Source organism: Hypanus sabinus, chromosome 10 (assembly GCF_030144855.1).
Source record: "Hypanus sabinus isolate sHypSab1 chromosome 10, sHypSab1.hap1, whole genome shotgun sequence".
NCBI classification, from domain to species: Eukaryota; Metazoa; Chordata; class Chondrichthyes; order Myliobatiformes; family Dasyatidae; genus Hypanus; species Hypanus sabinus.
Genome location: NC_082715.1, coordinates 123,223,798 through 123,242,178, shown reverse-complemented (window position 1 = coordinate 123,242,178; position 18,381 = coordinate 123,223,798). Strand labels below are relative to the sequence as shown.

General features: G+C 41.2%; 2 protein-coding genes across 3 annotated transcripts in view; one reads left to right on the top strand and one right to left on the bottom strand.

Annotated features, from left to right (window-relative positions):
* Positions 1 to 5,195, bottom strand: part of wdr43 (WD repeat domain 43) — a 52,783-nt gene extending 47,588 nt beyond the window's left edge. Inside the window, exon 1 of the mRNA XM_059982842.1 lies at positions 4,957 to 5,195. Coding sequence (XP_059838825.1) covers positions 4,957 to 5,172 — 216 coding nt within the window. The 5' untranslated portion in view covers positions 5,173 to 5,195. The remainder of the gene's footprint in view (positions 1 to 4,956) is intronic.
* Positions 5,196 to 8,242: 3,047 nt separating this feature from the next.
* The window catches only part of trmt61b (tRNA methyltransferase 61B), a 26,672-nt gene continuing 16,533 nt past the window's right edge, over positions 8,243 to 18,381 (top strand). The window contains exons 1-2 of one of the 2 annotated variants that reach the window (XM_059982829.1): positions 8,243 to 9,182; positions 13,991 to 14,093. In XM_059982829.1, the coding sequence (XP_059838812.1) occupies positions 8,337 to 9,182; positions 13,991 to 14,093 (949 nt within the window). In that variant the 5' untranslated portion in view covers positions 8,243 to 8,336. The remainder of the gene's footprint in view (positions 9,183 to 13,990; positions 14,094 to 18,381) is intronic. The other variant, XM_059982830.1, reaches the window with a different exon arrangement.

The window sequence follows — 18,381 nt, the reverse complement described above, 5'->3', positions numbered from 1 at the left end:
CACACCAGCTTGGCCTTGGGTAACCGGTGAGAAGTCCCGATGCTACTGGACTGGAGCGCAGACAGATGGACGCCACCTCGAAACCTTTTTACCACACCAAATGTTCATGGGGAACCTAGTGCTAAAATATTGGCAGACGACCTAATTCAGGCTCAGGGTTTCATTAAGTAGCAGAGCAGCTACTTCGGTGCGATCTATTGAAAGTCATCCCTCGATCCAAACTTCTGTCGGCCGATAGATCCTACCAGCGGGGGGGGGGGGGGGGGGGGGCGCGCGGGCGCATGTCCTAACGCACTCCTCGCTCGGTCAGTCGCTCTCTCTGGACTGTGACCACTGCTGCCTCCAGCCCTTACTTTATCCTCCCATCCCACCCACGACCAGTCGCACCTGGCGGCGGGCAGGCGGAGACTGGAGTTTGGGCCCGGAGGCTGTCTAATGAGGCAATGAAGCCCTCAGAACTGTTTCGGCAGAGACCAAGCACCCTGCACTTAAAGACAAACCCACTGAGTTTTTTCAGCGGAAAAAACATGAGCAAGCAGGACAGAAGCTAAGTGCTGAGAGCCATGTAAACTAAATTGTGGAATAGACTGGACATAAGGAACCTGCTTCGAGTATCGCTGTATTCCGGTCGCGCCCCCCCCCCCCCCCCCCCCCCCCCAAATCAGCAAGAATACTGTCAATATTAAACTGGTCCGCGGTGCAAAAAAGGATGGTGACCCCTGGTGTACATACATTATTTCTACTTTTCTGCCTGATGTGCATGCGTGTGACTAACTGATTTAATAGGTCAATCTTGCCTTTCACTAAGGCTGAGATAGGGGATATTGGACTTAAAAAGGTTGGTGACCATTAAGGTAGGAGGTACAGCAGCCTGAAGGCATACACTCAGCAATTCAGGAACAGCTCTTTCCCCTCTGCCATCCGATTCCTAAATGAACACCACCTCACTTTTTAATATACAGCATTTGTTTTCATACTTTTTTAAAATCTATTCAATATACACAATTGAGTTACTTGTTTATTTTATTTATTATTATTTTTTCTCTCTGCTAGATTATCTATTGCATTGAACTGCAGCTGTTAACAAATTTCATGTCACATGACAGTGATAATTAACCTGATTCTGATATAAACCCAATTCTAATAAATTTTACTCCAGTAGCACTAATATATGTATTCAAAGCCAACCCAAATCTAAGTTTTTTATGCTAGAAAAGTTCCTGTGATCACGCAGGAATTCCATTAATAACTCACCTCACAAAGCAAATATCTAATGCAAGAACGACCCTGATAAACTAGCCGAAAACATCTGAAGCCACTCTTTCAAAGCAAGTGTTACCAACTTCCTCCACCCCACCAACCTTCCCACCACCCAAAATAATCAACTAACCGCCTTTTCAAGTCAGTCAAGAGGAAACAATTAACTCATTTATATATTACTTTAATGCAAAATCAACAGCACATTTAGAAAATCTCCAGATTCCTACTCTAATATCTAAATTGTGAGACTGCTCATCTGACTAGACCTATAAGTGACTGCAATTCCCAATAAAATATTGGACCTCTACTGTCTTTGGTCCTAAGTACAAGCTCCCTCCCCTATTTAGCGATTTCATTACCAGCCTGGGCCTAGCAGATTAAACCATATTGCTAATTTCTGCCTACCAAGCCTGCAATCCCACATCCTTCATTCGCAAAACTTCCATTTTCTACCAAATATTATCCCACTCTGTAATGTGTATATGCCCATGAAGTGATCAGAAATTCTGGATACTTCCACAGCCTTGCTCAAAAGTGCCCAATTTGGATTTCACTTCAGCCATGTAGCTCATCATCTCATCACAGCCTAAATGAAAGCACAGAGACTTGACAATACCTTTCTTTGACATAAGGCTACATTTCAAAAGTGCAGCAGCAGTGAGTTGTTTCTTAAAAAAATTGAAGCCAATGAACAATATGGAGGTGGGGGGTTAGCCATGCCTAACACAAATAGATATGGTTGTTTTCTGAAGATTACCCAGACCTTAGGAGTGATTTAAGATGTTGCTCTACAACCAATAATTTTTCGGTGCTTCAATAGCCTTCAATGGTTCCTTCCATCACAAGAGGGAATATTTGTACAATGTTCAAATTGTTTTGTAGGAGACAAAGCAGTCCAAGTCAGCCTGCAGACACTACTTAGCATAGGCAGATGTATCCCAAAGTTACTTCTACCGAAGTGCTAGGAAGGCAGTGACAATCCCCAAAGAGAGACTTTAGTCGCTTATCTATCATTACGCATTAGCACTACCTTTGCCAAATCCTCAACTATCAACACATTAGGGTTCAGAAACTCAAATTAAACTACCTTATAAAGTATCCGTACAGATTAGACAGTAGGACTCCCGTGCCACATAACCCACCTGTTGACTACAAAAACCCTTTCCATCATTTCAACCATTACAGAACAGCTTGGATTAATGCAGCTCCAACACTCAAATTTGAGACCAGGCAGATGGAATGGAAAACTGTACGAAGAGATACATTGTAAGGTCAAATAAGTGTAGGGCATAGGAAATGGGTACAACTTCATAGATCCCCAAATGTAGCCTATCAGGAAAATGGGAGGGTGAGATGAAACTGACATTTAGGTTGCTTAATTTCATCAGTTATAGTGCAGGTATGTCATGTTGCAATCGCCAACTTTTTTTAAAAAAAGCTACAACACTACTATTGCATCCAGTTCTGACTTCCTCACTGAGGCAAGGATGTGTTGGTGCTACAGAAAAGATACATCACAATGGTTGCCTGGATTAGAGCATTTCAGGTTATAAAAACAGGTCACAGCAGCTGGTCTATTTTCCCTGGAAATGAAGTCAACCAATAGAGGTAGGTAAAAATTTAAGAGTGGAGACAGATACATCACAGGGATCTATTTTCCATGGTGATGGTGTCTAAAACAAAAGGGAATAACTTATTAGGTATGTGTTTCTGAGGGGAAGTGTTTTCTAAAATGGCTGAATTCTGGAATGCACTGAAGTGATGGATCTCGTAGTATTTAAGAAGCTCGTAGATACTCCTTGAATTGCTGGCATAAGTAGTTATGGACCAGTTGCAGTTAAGTGGGATTTGTTTAGGAAAGTACAATGGTCAACATATTTTTTTGGTTGCAGGGCCTGTTTCCATGCCGTATGAATACCAAATCCAGAAAAAGTTGTAAAAAAAAGAGGAAATTTCAATACTCACACCTTCAGTACAATTTTTCAGGCTCATCTAACATTTTTGATGTAATAATATGCTAAATAATTATCAAATCTTTGTTTTGCAATTCTTTATGCCAAAATGGCACAAGTATTTTCAGATACACAAACTGTCCAAAAGACTGAAATGCAAAGAAAGCAGATACCAGAACAACAAAGATTTCAGTCAAATGTAGCTTTGCTAATTTCAAAATAGAATATACAGAGATGCATAAAGGCTCCCCAGTATGGAAGCTAACTAAAGGTGACCAATACAAAACCAAATTATTGGAAATCTGAAATAAAAACAAACTGCCTGAAATATTCAGCAGGATCAGTCACCACCTGTGGAGACAGAAACAGAATTAATGCTTTTAGTTCAATAACCCATCACTAGAAATGGTAGGATTGGAGTTGTCAGGGTCAAGCAGGAGCTAGAATTTAAGCAAATCTTCAAGATTACCACTGAACTCCCTGCCATCCAGGTCTCATCACATATGAAGCATTAACAGCATTAAACTGTTAACTTTACAACTTGTATCATATTTGCACCTTATTATTTGTGGAAACATTACTGTGAGAGTTATGCACCTTTATCCAGAGAAACATGTCGTTTGACAGTGGACATGTGTATGGCTGAATTACAAACTTGAATTTGAAAATGAAAATTCACATGCACTTTGAAAGGTGAACAGTCTGTGAAGAAATTTTGATAATTGAAGTGTCAGATGACAAATAGTTAAGATAGCTCTATGATCATTCTAAATGACACCAAATCATAATGGGATTACAAATTTTGACGACCATCCTGGAACCAGCTCAGGGTTAAACATACTTTTATTCATCATTTCTTTGAAGCTATTCAACATACTAAAGTTATAGATAATGGAAATGAAAAGTGAAGTTCAGGTATTTCTGAAAGATTAACTATCACTGGACTGAAACTTTATTTTAAATAGTGTGAAAACAGAAGTAATGCACCCCAACGTGAACACATTCTTCTGACTGAAGATCCAGAAAGTTCTCACCTCCAAATGAATGGCGTGAACAAATTTTTAATACTTAACTGCTTCGCATCGCCCAGCAAATAACTCTGATGGCCAACAGATGAATTAAATGGTCTACGTGCTATTTGAATAAACTACAATTCATCCTCTTCCCTAACATCCCACTACAGACCCTGTAGTGTTCAACATAAATATAAGCCACGTATGAGCTCCATTCAACAGGTTTAGATGATTGAACACTTTGTAGTAGCAGAAAAGAATCTGAGGGCTGTTTGAGTCTGAAGGCCTGCTGCGCGATCGCCTCCAGTAAATCAGTTTCCACAATTTCAAATCGGTTTTGAAAATTCGGCTTTAACAACGAGAGCACACTTTATAACGGCGGTAGCTCACTGAAATTGGGAGTTTAGAAACTCGGGTGAATTTCTCACCGATGGAAAAAAAAAAGAGATGTAGCTGTAAAAATTCAGTTTATTTTACGAAAAAAGTACAACGGGGCCCTAATCCGGAAGCCCCCTCCAACCAGGGACCACGAGGAAGCGGGGGGAGGAGACAGATTTGCAGACCCTGGGCCAGAGCCACATGTACGGCCGGGACGGGGAAGGCCGCGGCCTACTATTTTTTCACTGGCTGCCCAGGGAAAAGCGGTGTGGCGACCGTTCCGTTCCATCCCGGGCCGAATGGCCAGACCCCTCACCCACCACCACTAGGCCGCGCCGAAGCCCGACACTCACCTGGCGGAGGCGCCGCGGGACAGCCCATGACAGGCAACTGCAAGTGGCGCTAAGGTGCGACGAAGGCACATATTCGTGCTTCAGACCGCCGCCCTGCGTGTCCCACACCCGTATACGGCCATCACCCGCCACTGAAGCAAGGCACTGCGCCGAACCAGGTGAAAAGACGCAGCACCAGCCTCCGACACTCTCCACTTCGCCATCAGCTGCCGCCATGCCGCCTCGACACGTGTTATCCAGCGCGCAGGCGCACGGCCTCTGGGATGGGAGGCGGAGCCACGCCTGTCAATCAAAGCTGCAATGCCCCCGGCCCTGTTCTCTGTGTTTCACTGACGGGGCAAAATGGGACAGCAGTACTCTGCTAAAATGAAGGACATAATTCTATGACATCCCTGCCAGACTAGAACCTTAGCAGTAGTGAGCGAAACAACTGAAGGAACAAACCCAAATTATTTACTCTTTACCAGCCTGTGGCACTGCACTGCATTTCTTTTCAGAATCAAATTCAAAAGTACAAGTTAAAAATAAATTTATTATCAAAGTACATATGTGTCACCATATACATCCCCGAGTAAACCCAGGTAATACAATAGAATCAATGAAAAGACTGCACCCAACAGGATGGAAAAGCAACCACGTGCAAAAGAAAGCCAACTGCGCAGACACAAGAGAAAACAGATATTAACAACAATAAATAAAAAATAAGCAATAAATATTGAGAACATGAGGTGAAGACTCCTTGAAAGTCAATCCATAGCTTCTAGGAACAGCTCAGTGATGGGGCAAGTGAAGTTGAGTGAAGTAATCCTCTTTGGTTCAAGAGCCTGATGGTTGAGAAGTAATAACTGTTCCTGAACCTGGTGGTGTGAGTCCTGAGGCTCATGTGCCTTCATCCTGATTGCAACAGCGAGAACAGAGCATGGCCTGGGTGGTCAGGGTCCTTGATAGATGCAGCTTTTCTGTGACAATGCTCCATGTAAATGTGCTTAATGGTTGGCAGGGCTCTACCAGTGATGGACTGGGCCATATCCTCTCCATTCAAGGGCATCGGTGTTTCCATACCAGTCTGTCATGCAACTAGTCAATATATTGTTCACCACACATCTACGGAAGTCTGTCAAAGTTTTAGATGTCGAGCCAAATCTTCGGAAACTCCTGTGGCAGTAGAGGAGCTACCATACTTTATTCATAATTGCACTTAAGTGCTGGGCCCGGGTCTCAAGACTCGGGGCAGTAGGTTTAGGACGGAGATGAGGAGGAGCTGCTTTTCCCAGAGGGTGGTGAATCTGTGGAATTTCTGCCCAATGAAACAGTGGAGGCTACCTCAGTAAATATACTTAAGACAAGGTGGAATAGATTATTGCACAGTCTGGGAATTAAAGGGTATGGGGAAAAGGCAGGTAAGTGGAGATCAGTCCATGGTCAGATCAGCCATGATCTTATTGAATGAAGGAGCAGGCTCGATGGACTAGATGGCCTACTCCTGCTCCTAGTTCTTATGTCCTTACGTGTCTCAGTATGAGTGTAAACAGAGTAGAGCAGTTGGCTAAGCGCACATCCCTGAGGTGCTCCTTTGTAGTCTCTGTGACTGTAACACTGTATTCTGCATTTGTTTAGTTTTTATACCACCTTGCTGTATTAACAGTATGTATGTCATAATTTATCAAGGTGGTATACACACACAAGCTTCTTGTGTCTTAATATATGTGAATGTACAGTCATTGTTAGTAATGTGTGGGTGATACTAAAATAGGTGGTGTTGTAGACAGTGTAGAAGGTTAGGAAACTTTTCAGGGGGATCTCTGTCAGCTCGGTATGTGGGCTGAGAATTGTCAAATGGTTTTCAATCCAGATAAATGAGAGATATTGCATTTTGGGAGGTCAAACCAGGGTAGGGACCTGGTTTGTGTTATAGAGCAGAGGGACTTGGAAGTACAAGTGCACAGTTCACTGAAAGCAGTGGCACAGTCAGATAAGTTAGTGAAGAATGCATTTGGCCTTCATCAGTCAGGTCACTGAGTTTAGGAGTTGGGATGTTACGTAGCAGTTATATAAGATACTGGTGAGGTGCAGAGAGTTTTGGTTTTAAGAAAGATGTTATTAAACTAGTAGGAGTGCAGACAATATTAACCAGGATGTTGCATAGACTTGGGGGCCTGAGTTACAAGGAGAGGTTGAGTACTCTAGGATTTTTCCCCCTGGAACATCGGAAATTGAGGGGTCCCTTGGTATGAGATCACGGGGAACATTGACAGGGTGAAAGCACATAGTTTTTTTCCCGTGGGAGAAGAGGTGCCAGAACCAAGAGGGCGCAGATTTAAGATCAGAGGCAAGGGATTTTAAAGAGGCATTAGGGTGAGCTTCTTTGTACAAAGGGTGGTGCATTTTTGGAATGAGGTGCCAGTGTGTCCACCTGGTAAGCTTCTCACATGGAGGGGCTTAGAAGAAATTGTTTGTTTCAGAAGTCTCGTGTCAGACATGTGAATGCTATGGCCTGCCCAATGATCCAACGCCCAGCTGAGGATGACTTGCACCTATTTCAGTTCTGAGCAGTGAAAGAGAACTGGTTGCTCCGCACTAGCTACTTCGTGGTCTTGGTGGAGTGACACAGTTCCAATGGCCTGGGTTTAATCCTGATCTCAACTAGAGGACATGATTTGAGAGTTAGGGGGCAGAAGTTTAAGGGAAACACGAGGGGATATTTCTTTACTCAAAGAGTGATAGCTGTGTGGAATGAGCTTCCTGTAGAAGTAGTAGAGGCCAGTTCAGTTGTGTCATTTAAGGTAAAATTGGATAGGTATATGGACAGGAAAGGAGTGGAGGGTTATGGGCTGAGTGCGGGTAGGTGGAACTAGGTGAGATTAAGGGTTCGGCACGGACTAGGAGGGCCAAGATGGCCTGTTTCCGTGCTGTGATTGTTATATGGTTATATGGTTACTGTCAGTGTGGAGTTTGCAGGTTCTCCCTGTGACAGTCTGATGGCAATGTGGGAGTGCTGAAGACAGTGAGGGTGGATGGAATGTGTGTGTGTGTGTGTGTGTGGAGACGGTGGGTAGTAATGTTTGTGGAGGGGAGATGGGATGGTTAATGAGAATGTGGGGTAATGGGGTAGGGGAGAGTTTCTGGAAGTAGTCCTTAATAGGTTGTGCAGATAATAAAGTGGGTTTCCTGTAGACAGATGCTCGATAGTTGAAAGACTCACGTTCATAACACCCACAAACGTTAAGATCTGTTTTACTGACATTTTAAAAATCCCGACTTTAAGACTATCCGGAGAGAACCGGAAACAGGGCCGGAGCTGCAGAAATGAGGGACGTGCCCCCGCCCTGTTGCTCCCCAGTTCTCGGCGGGCCTGTCTCTGAGCCGAGGCGGGCGGGGCCATGCGACGCGGAGTGGTGGTTTTAAAGAGGCAGATTTGCAGCGATCGCGTGTTTGCAGGCGAGTGGGTTTCCAGCGGGAGCGGGAGTAGCAGATGTCGGAGGGATTTTTCTTTGAGCGGGAGAAAGATGAGCCTCTTACAGCGATCTTTCTGCATTCATCGGAAAGTGTGCAGACCAGCTAAGCGCTTTAGGCTTTGGTGCGGGGCTCCGGACGGCGTCTGCTCCCTTTTGCCGGGCGTTTGCAAAGGGTTAGCGAGACCGGGCTCCAGCGGCGCCGGCCCGGGTGATGGACGTGACCGTGAGAGAGACGACGGCGACCGGGAATTGGGAACAGGGCATTCTTGGCCTTTAGGAAGGTCACCGTGGTCCTGGCGGCCGTGGGGAAGTGGTTTCAATGTCCGAAGACAATTTTTGTCCCTCCTGGAGAGGGTTAGCAAACTGATCCCGGAACAGATGTTGTCTAGGGAGTTGTTGGAACTGCGCGAGCAACGGCCGATGAGCCAGGAACAGGCTGGGAATGATATTCTGAGACATTGCAGATTGTCATGGGTGAAAACTGAAGCGCCAGCGCGATCCACCGCTAAGGAAGTGCCGTTTAAAACAGAGGACTTGGTGCTGGCCGAGTTTCGCAGGAAGCATCGCTTGGAATTGCAGAAGATGTTCCGACTGGTGGCAGCTGGGGAACTGCACAGTAAGTGGGGGATGCTCGCCCACCAGGAGATCCTGGGACATCTCCCGGGCCAGGTCTTCAGGACATCAACTGGTTCTGAGTTTGTCCTCAGGAGACCAAGCTTGGAGGAATTTGTGCTGCTCATGAAGCGAGGTCCAACCATTGCCTATCCAAAAGTATGGTAAATCTTGATCGGTGATTTAAAAAGATTTGATATTACTCCATGGTGTTTAAAGTCAAAACTAATGAAACCAGAATATCTCTCTACAGGGGATTGGAACATCAAGAAAGGGCTTTCATAAACATGAGTGATTCTGCTGATGTTGGAAATCCCCAGAGTGACACACGCAGAATTCTAAAGGAACTCAGCAGATCAAGCAGCATCTGTAGAAAGGAATAGAGAGTTTTGGGTTGAGACTGTTCATCGGTCCTGAAATGTTCCACTCTTTATTCCTTTCCATAGACGCTGCCTGAATTGCTGAGTTCCTCCAGCACTTTGTGATTTTCATGCTTGTTGTGTCTTTCAATGAGTAGAGCTAATTTGATTGTGGCTTCCTATCCAATTTTCTGTCTGTATTCTCCAACAGTCCATAAATTCTTCTTCATCAATCATTTTTCAGAGGATGCTCCCAGAGAACATTAAAAAAATAGCCATTTATATTTTATTACAGGCATATATAGCCAGGGTATAAGCCACGAAAATTAGGACATTTTGCTGTAGTAGCACAGTGCATTACAAACATAGTAACCATAACTTTGATAAACCTAAATCAACAAATTATACACAACTTGCCCAACAAAATAAATCGTATTATTGCAAGTAGAGGGAAATATAGTCTGAAATAGAATTAGTTTTTTTTTCAGCTCTGTTCAGGCACCTGGTGGCTGCAGAGAAAAGGCTGCTGCTGAACTTTGAGATGCTGGTCTTCAGACTCCTGTACCTCCTGCCTGTTAGCAGCAAAGATAAGCGGGCTTAGCCCAGATGAAGGGAGACCTTAATGTCTGGACAGTTACAATAGAGGTTAAAACCACAGAATTGTAATAAGTGACCATTATTCATATGGGGGGGGGGATAGAAAGTTCAGAAGACCCACTGTGATTAATTAATTTCAAAAGAGTTAGTTTTTCAGCATGGAAATGAGCCCTTTCATGCAATTGAAAGTGTCTATCTGAATTAGTCCCATTTGCCTGCGTTTTGGCCCATATTCTGAGGGGGGGGGAAGAAAGTCCTTTAATTTCTAAAATATGCACGGGTTAACCATATAACAACCACAGCACGGAAACAGGCCATCCCGGCCCTCCTAGTCCGTGCCGAACTCTTAATCTCACCTAGTCCCACCTACCCGCACCCAGCCCATAACCCTCCACTCCTTTCCTGTCCATATACCTATCCAATTTTACCTTAAATGACACAACTGAACTGGCCTCTACTACTTCTACAGGAAGCTCATTCCACACAGCTATCACTCTCTGAGTAAAGAAATACCCCCTCGTGTTTCCCTTAAACTTCTGCCCCCTAACTCTCAAATCATGTCCTCTCGTTTGAAGCTCCCCTACTCTCAATGGAAACAGCCTATTCACATCAACTCTATCTATCCCTCTCAAAATTTTAAATACCTCGATCAAATCCCCCCTCAACCTTCTACGCTCCAATGAATAGAGACCTAACTTGTTCAACCTTTCTCTGTAACTTAAGTGCTGAAACCCAGGTAACATCCTAGTAAATCGTCTCTGCACTCTCTAATTTATTGATTCGGTGACCAGAACTGCACACAATATTCCAAATTTGGCTTTACCAATGCCTTGTACAATTTTAACATTACATCCCAACTTCTGTACTCAATACTTTGATTTATAAAGGCCAGTGTTCCAAAAGCCTTCTTCACCACCCTATCTACATGAGACTCCACCTTCAGGGAACTATGCACTGTTATTCCTAGATCTGTCTGTTCCTCTGCATTCCTCAATGCCCTACCATTTACCCTGTATGTTCTATTTGGATTATTCCTGCCAAAATGTAGAACCTCACACTTCTTAGCATTAAACTCCCATCTGCCAACATTCAGCCCGTTCTTCTAACCGGCATAAATCTCCCTGCAAGCTTTGAAAACCCACCTCATTATCCACAACACCTCCTACCTTAGTATCATCGACATACTTACTAATCCAATTTACCACCCCATCATCCAGATCATTTATGTATATTACAAACAACATTGGGCCCAAAATAGATCCCTGAGGCACCCCACTAGTCACCGGCCTCCATCCCGATAAACAATTATCCACCACTACACTCTGGCATCTCCTATCTAGCCACTGTTGAATCCATTTTATTACTCCAGCATTAATACCTAATGACTGAACCTTCTTAACTAACCTTCCATGTGGAACTTTGTCAAAGGCTTTGCTGAAGTCCATATAGACTACATCCACTGCCTTACCCTTGTCAACATTCCTCGTAACTCCTTCAAAAAATTCAATAAGGTTTGTCAAACATGACCTTCCACGCACAAATCCATGCTGGCTACTCCTAATCAGATCCTGTTTATCCAGATAATTGTTAATACTATCTCTAAGAATACTTTCCATTAATTTACCCACCACTGATGTCAAACTGGCAGGTCTAAGTGTTATTACATTAATGTTCTTTACAAAGTTCCTTTTGTAAAACCAGGAGGTATAGTCAGTAATTTCTGAATGGAGGATTAAATATTCTACATCGCAATAACAGCATTTTGCTGGAGGATGAAATAGTGTACATTTAGTTAACCTTTACTGACTTGGGAAATGGAGTGAGCCACACATGGGAGAAGATCTGAATGGAGAGGAAGCAAATGAGTCATAAAAACTGAGATGGGTACAAGAAAGGAGACAAATTAACCTCTAACCACATCAGATTTGTGGAAAAGAACTTCGTGGCATAAAAGAGCAATCCCGAAGAATATAAGCAGGAGAAGCCCATTGAGTTACTAAGCAGAGGTTCCCAATGTGGGATCCACAGACCTCTCAGTTAATGGCTGTGGCCCATGGCATTAGCAAGGCTGGGAATCCCTGACCCTAGAGACTGCTCCACTATTCAGTCACTTAATGGCTATTTTAGTCTGGACTTGGGAAGCAAATGTAGGCCCCTGGTAGACAGATCATTTGTAATAGGGAATAGGAAAATGGCAGAGGAACTAACTTTAAAAGAAATGGATGAACCCAGAATGTAATAGAAAATCAAGACAGCATTTTACTCCATGTCCCCCATGTATCCTTTTCCGTATTGATTCTTCCTCAATCATTTTTGAAATATTAATTGATAGAATCAAAGAAGAATCATAGAACTGTACAGATGGAATTAGGTCCTTTCAGACCACCTCATCCATGGTGACTGAGACACCCACCTATGCTAATCCCAATTGTCTACAACTGTGTCATTGCTATCGAAAGTCCAAAAACCTTTTAAACTTTATCATATTTGCCACCATCTTCTTTTCTGGCAACTCATTCCAAATATCCACAATAAATTTAGCTTTCTGATATCCTTTAAATTTCTCTCTTCACAACTTTATGGCCTGTAGTTTCTGGACACTTTTGCCCTGGGGAAAGAAAAGATCCTGACCATCTATCTATGCACCTCATAATTTTACAAACCTCCATAAGATTACCCTTCCTATGATCCAGTGAGAATAAACCCAGCCTATCCATAAGACCATAAGATATAGGAGCAGAATTTGGCCCATCGAGTCTGCTCCAGCATTTTATCATGGCTGATCCAATTTTCCTCCCAGCCTCAATCTCCTGGTTTCTCCCTGTATCCCTTCCTGCCCTGATCAATCAAGAATCTTTTAACCTCTGCCTTAAATATACTATTGAGAGCATACTGACTGGCTGTGTCAACGCCTGGTATGGAAACTGCACCATCCGTATCTCTGGGCACTGCAGAGAGTGGTACAGATAGCCCAGCACATCGGTGGATGTGAACTTCCCTCCATTGAGGACATTTATAGCAGCTGGGGTGGAAATAAGGCCTGGAAGATCATCGGGGACACCAGTCATCTCAACCATAAACTGTTTCAGCTGCTTCCGTCTACGGGACAGCTTCTTTCTACAAGCCACTGGACTTTCAAATTCACATGTCTGTACATTGCAACAGAGTTATAACGCAAAGATTTTTACTCCCTCCCTTGTGGGATGGATGTAAGATTTAAATAAATTCAAATTCTAATTACACAGCTGCCAGTGGCAAAGAATTCCACAGATTCACCATTCTCCAGTTAAAGAAATTCCTCTTCATCTCTGTTCTAAAAGGACACCCCTCTATTCTGAGGCTATGTCTTCTGGTCTTAGACACTCTCATCAAAGGAAACATCCTCTCCACATCCACTCGAGGCCTTTCACCATTTGACAGGTTTCAATGAAGTCACCCCTCATTCTTCTTGTACTTACAGGCCTCTGATCCCATCAAGGTTCATTTTAGCATTTTCCTTACAATTGACATTAGCTTATGTGGCCTGTATTTCCCTGTTTTCACTTCTGTACTTCAACAGCAAGGGTGTGTTTGCTGTTTTCCACTCTGCAATGACCATTACAAAATCTAGTGGACATTGGAAGATTACAAGCAATGCATCATGCCTATACATTTACATTTATCTAGTTGTCACTGCCAAAGTTAATATGAAATAATGATCTCCTCTTTCCAGTGGATCCATTGCTAATTAATTTAGTTGTGTCCATAACTGATTTTACAGAAAATAGTTTCAAGTGCATTCAGTGAACATATCCAGTTTAAGACTCCAGTGCAGCAGCTGATTGTATTGTGGATGACATAATGCAATAATTGTACGTTAATGATACCAATTTACAGTGGGAAGGAATATGTTTATTTATTTTGATGGTTCTTTATCTTCCTCTCTAGGAAATATATACCTTTCTCCAGATCAGATTACAAAATTCACTATTTCTAAGTATTTCTATAACATTTTCCCTCTCCCTCTTCAAGGATGCTACAACCATGTTGACGATGATGGATGTTGGTAATGGGGACTGTGTCTTAGAGTCTGGTTCGGGGTCTGGAGCAATGACACTTTTCCTCTCTCGAGCAGGTAAGGTCTGATGTAGAATCTATGATAGAAAATGCTATTTACATATCTTTGCTGTAAAGATCTTTACATTAGAATGCTCTATAATTAAATGCATGTAATCAGCAAGGATTCTAGCATTCAGCGGCATAAATAAGATGATGTATTTCAAATCAATCCATTAAATTTAAAGTCTTTTTCCATTATCTCCAAGATGACAACTGGTACTTGGTTCCATTTCCCTGTGGTAAACAAGATTGATTTACTGTGTATGCAACTAATTATATGCAGAAAACTTTTGAAATGAAATACTAATCCTTCTATGAGCAAAGTATTATTTTTGTAGCCCTATATTGTTCTTTGGGAAGCACAAACTCAAAAGAAAATCAATTTTAATATAAACAAAGAACTGATCTTAGATTCTGTTCATTGAAAGAAACTTTTTTTTCTTCAAAATACAATAAATTAGTTGATGCATGGTAACAATTACTATGAAGGCAAACAGAATCTATGCAATCAATTTAATTAATATGACTTATTTTGTGAACTTCTGTGTCAAAATGTGGTTTATGACAAATTATTAAGTAGATGTGAAACTAATAGACGGCTACGTTGAGTTACAAACACAAGAAAACCTGTAGATGCTGGAAATCAAAAGCAGCACACACAAAATGCTGGAGGAACTCAGCATGTCAGGCAGCATCTATGATAAAGAGTAAGCAGTCAACGTTTTGGGCGAAGGCCCTTCATCAGATGCTGATTTCCTCCATCATTTTGTGTGTGTTGCTATGTTGAGTTGGTTGTATCAATGCAGTTAGAATATGTCAAAAAAAAAGCCACGGGTAAGAACAGATGGAAAAAAAGACGATAGAATCGTTTAATTACACATGGATGTAGAGTGAAATCATGCTGCCCTTTCATTGTGTAATGTACTGATATTTAATTCTCCAATATTTGGTTGTGCCAAAATCCTGAAGAGCATCTTGAGATATCTAATGAAGATGTTGTATACTTTGTCTAAAATTGTTGAGGTTTGGTTCTGCATCTTCACTGCATTGTGATTAAAGTGAGAAGACAATGAGGAAAACACTATGGAGGTTAAAGTCACATATACTCAATAATCCAGAAGTAATGGAGAGATTAAGGGGAGAAATTGAAGAATACCTAGACCTTAATGACACGGGGGAAACATAACCAGTGATCTTATGGGATGCATTAAAAGCTGTACTGAGAGGAAAAATTATTTCCGTAACCACTCACATGAAAAAATTCAATGCACAAAAATTAGCAGGCCTTCAAGGAAAATTAAAACAACTTCAAGTTGTAGATAGCAATAAAATTAATTCTAATTTAAAACAGGAAATTAAGAAATTGCAAAATGAAATTGATGATATTTATACATTGGAAACTCAAAGAAATTTTCTTTACTTGAGACAAAAGAATTATGAAGTAGGAGGTAAATCAGCTAGATTATTAGCATATAAGTTACATAAACAACAAGCAGATAATACAATTTACAAAATAAAGAATCCAAAGACAAAGCTGGTGGAGAGCACAGTAAGGAAAATTCAAGAGAGTTTTGAAACATATTATCAAGAACTGTGCTCTCAACCCCGGGCCTCAAATGAGCCCTATATAGACACTTTACTGAATTCTTTAGATCTAGCCAAGCTCACAGATTAACAAAACAAATGCCTATTAGAACCAGTAACTGTCAAAGAACTGAACATGGCCATCTCTACATTAAAGACCAGAAAGTCTCCAGGTTCTGATGGGTTTACTTCAGAGTGATACAAATCGCTGAAGTCACAGTTAGTCCCATTGCTACTTAACACCTTTAATTGGATATTACAGAGAGGAGAAATTCCACCTTCCTGGAGAGAAGCAATTATTTCAGTTATTCCTAAAGAGGGTAAAGATAAACTAGAATGTGGCAATTACCGGCCAGTCAGCGTTCTTAATTTGGATTACAAATTATTTACATCTATATTAGTGCGCAGACTGGAAAAGTTTTTACCTGGCCTCATCCACTTAGACCAGACTGGATTTATTCAACAAAGACAAACTCAGGACAACACAAGGAGAACTTTACACATACCAGAACAGGTTACTAAGAGTGGGACAGAGACAATGATAGTGAGGCTAGACACTGAGAAAGCTTTTGATTCAGTTAGTTGGGCATTCCTATATAGAGTGTTAGGAAGATTTGGCTTTCAAGAAAAGTTTATTAAAGTAATCCAGACTCTATATGACAGTCCCACAGCTTGAATTACGATAAATGGGGACCTCTCTGACTCCTTTATTTTAGAGAGAGGAACTAGACAGGGATGCCCAATTTCTCTCCTTTTTGCGCTATACATTGAACCGCTTGCCCAACTAATAAGACAGAGCGAAATTGTAAAATGTATTAAGGTGGCAGGGATTGAACAGAAAGTGACGTTATTCGCAGATGACATTTTAGTCTATCTGAGTGAACCAGAAAAATCATTTATAGGATTGTTTACACTGTTGGATGAGTTCAGGAAAGTATCAGGTTATAAAATAAATGTAAAGAAAACACAGGTTATGTCCCTAAATTATACAGTATCCAAAAAACTGCAGGATACATATGATCTTGAGTGGGAAGCTAAATCATTAAAATATTTAGGAATAACCCTGCCAAAGGATCTTTCAACGTTATCACAGGTAAATTATGGGCCATTAATTTCAAAGATAAAAGCAGATATACACAGATGGAATTTTATACCCTTTTTAAGTTTAAATTCAAGGATTAATATTATAAAAATGAATATTCTCCCTCGGTTACTCTATCTTTTCTGGACTTTACCTGTCGAGGTGGACGATAATCAATTCAGGGAATGGGACAAATGGATTTTCCGCTTTATCTGGCAAGGAAAGAAACCTAGGATTCGATTTAACACCTAACAATTAGGGAAGGAAGGAGGAGGTATGACACTTCCTTGCTTGAGAAATTATTTTTATGCTTCACAGGTAACCCCTCTGTTATACTTGTGTAATAAGGAATATAAGGCTAGATGGAAGGAAATAGAATTTGGATTGATTGACAGTTTTCCTCTGCAGGCCTCAATAGCAGACAAAGATTGATAGCCCAATTGGAAAAGTCTAAAAACAGCTGGATAAATCTTACATTAAAAGTATGGCAGAAGGCGGCTAACTCATGTGGAATTAATAACATGTTAAAACTTTTTAGATGGTGTGCATATGTTACCGAATTTCTTCCCAACAGAGTAGATAAAAGATTTGAACTACGGATAAAGAAAGGTCTTACAACCTATCTCTCATTTACACAGAAAGAGTATTACAAAGTTTCCAATCCTTACAGGACAAACATGGCCTAGAACATAATGACTTTTTTAAGTACCTTCAAATATGACATTATGTTAACCAAAGTTGTAGATAAACAGATTTATCAACAGTAGAATTAGAATTTTTCAAGATTCTGAATTCGGCTTACAGTTCAATGCCAAGTAAATCAGCTTCTCAATTATACAATGTACTCTTACATGCTAAAAATGAAAACACGTTGTATATTAAAGAGAAGTGGGAGAAAGAAGTGAGGTTGGTACTTTCAGAGGAAGTTTGGGGGAAAATATGCAGCTTTAGTTAGTTAGCTTTAGTTAGTCTTCGACTAACTCTTTGATTTGGAGAGAACATTGTTGGAAAAATATTATAAGATACTTCAAGACCCCATATCAGGAAAAATACGTGACGTGACATGTTGGAGAAGGTGTGGCTCCAAGGAGGCAAATCATTTCCATATTTTCTGGGATTTCCCTAAATTAAGTTTATATCAGAAAGGTATTCATAGAACTTTAGGTCAGGTATTTAAGACCCGGATACCTCTAAACTTTGAGACGCTCTATTTGGGACATGTACTGTTTTTGGATCAGAAGACATAAAGTTGCTACAGGTCCTCTTGGTGGCAAGTAAGAAATCAATCACCAGAAAGTGGCTAAATCCAATATCACCTACATTAGAAGATTGGCATGAAATTATTTCAGAAATATTTAAAATGTGAAAGATGACCTACTCTTTGAGAATTCAAAAAGAAAAACTTAATCAAATTTGGAATAAATGGATTGAATTTATAACCCCAAAGCGAACAGGCTTTGGATGACTCTCCTAATGATTTATACAGCTTTTCTCATCAACACTGTAATATTGCTAATGTAAGCACCCTTGGTTCGATTGTTTACTGTTTTTTTTAAATAGGGAATTAACACAAGTAAAGGAAAGGATTTGGGAAAGGGGAAAACATGAAAAAATTGAGTAAATAAGTACATAGGGATTA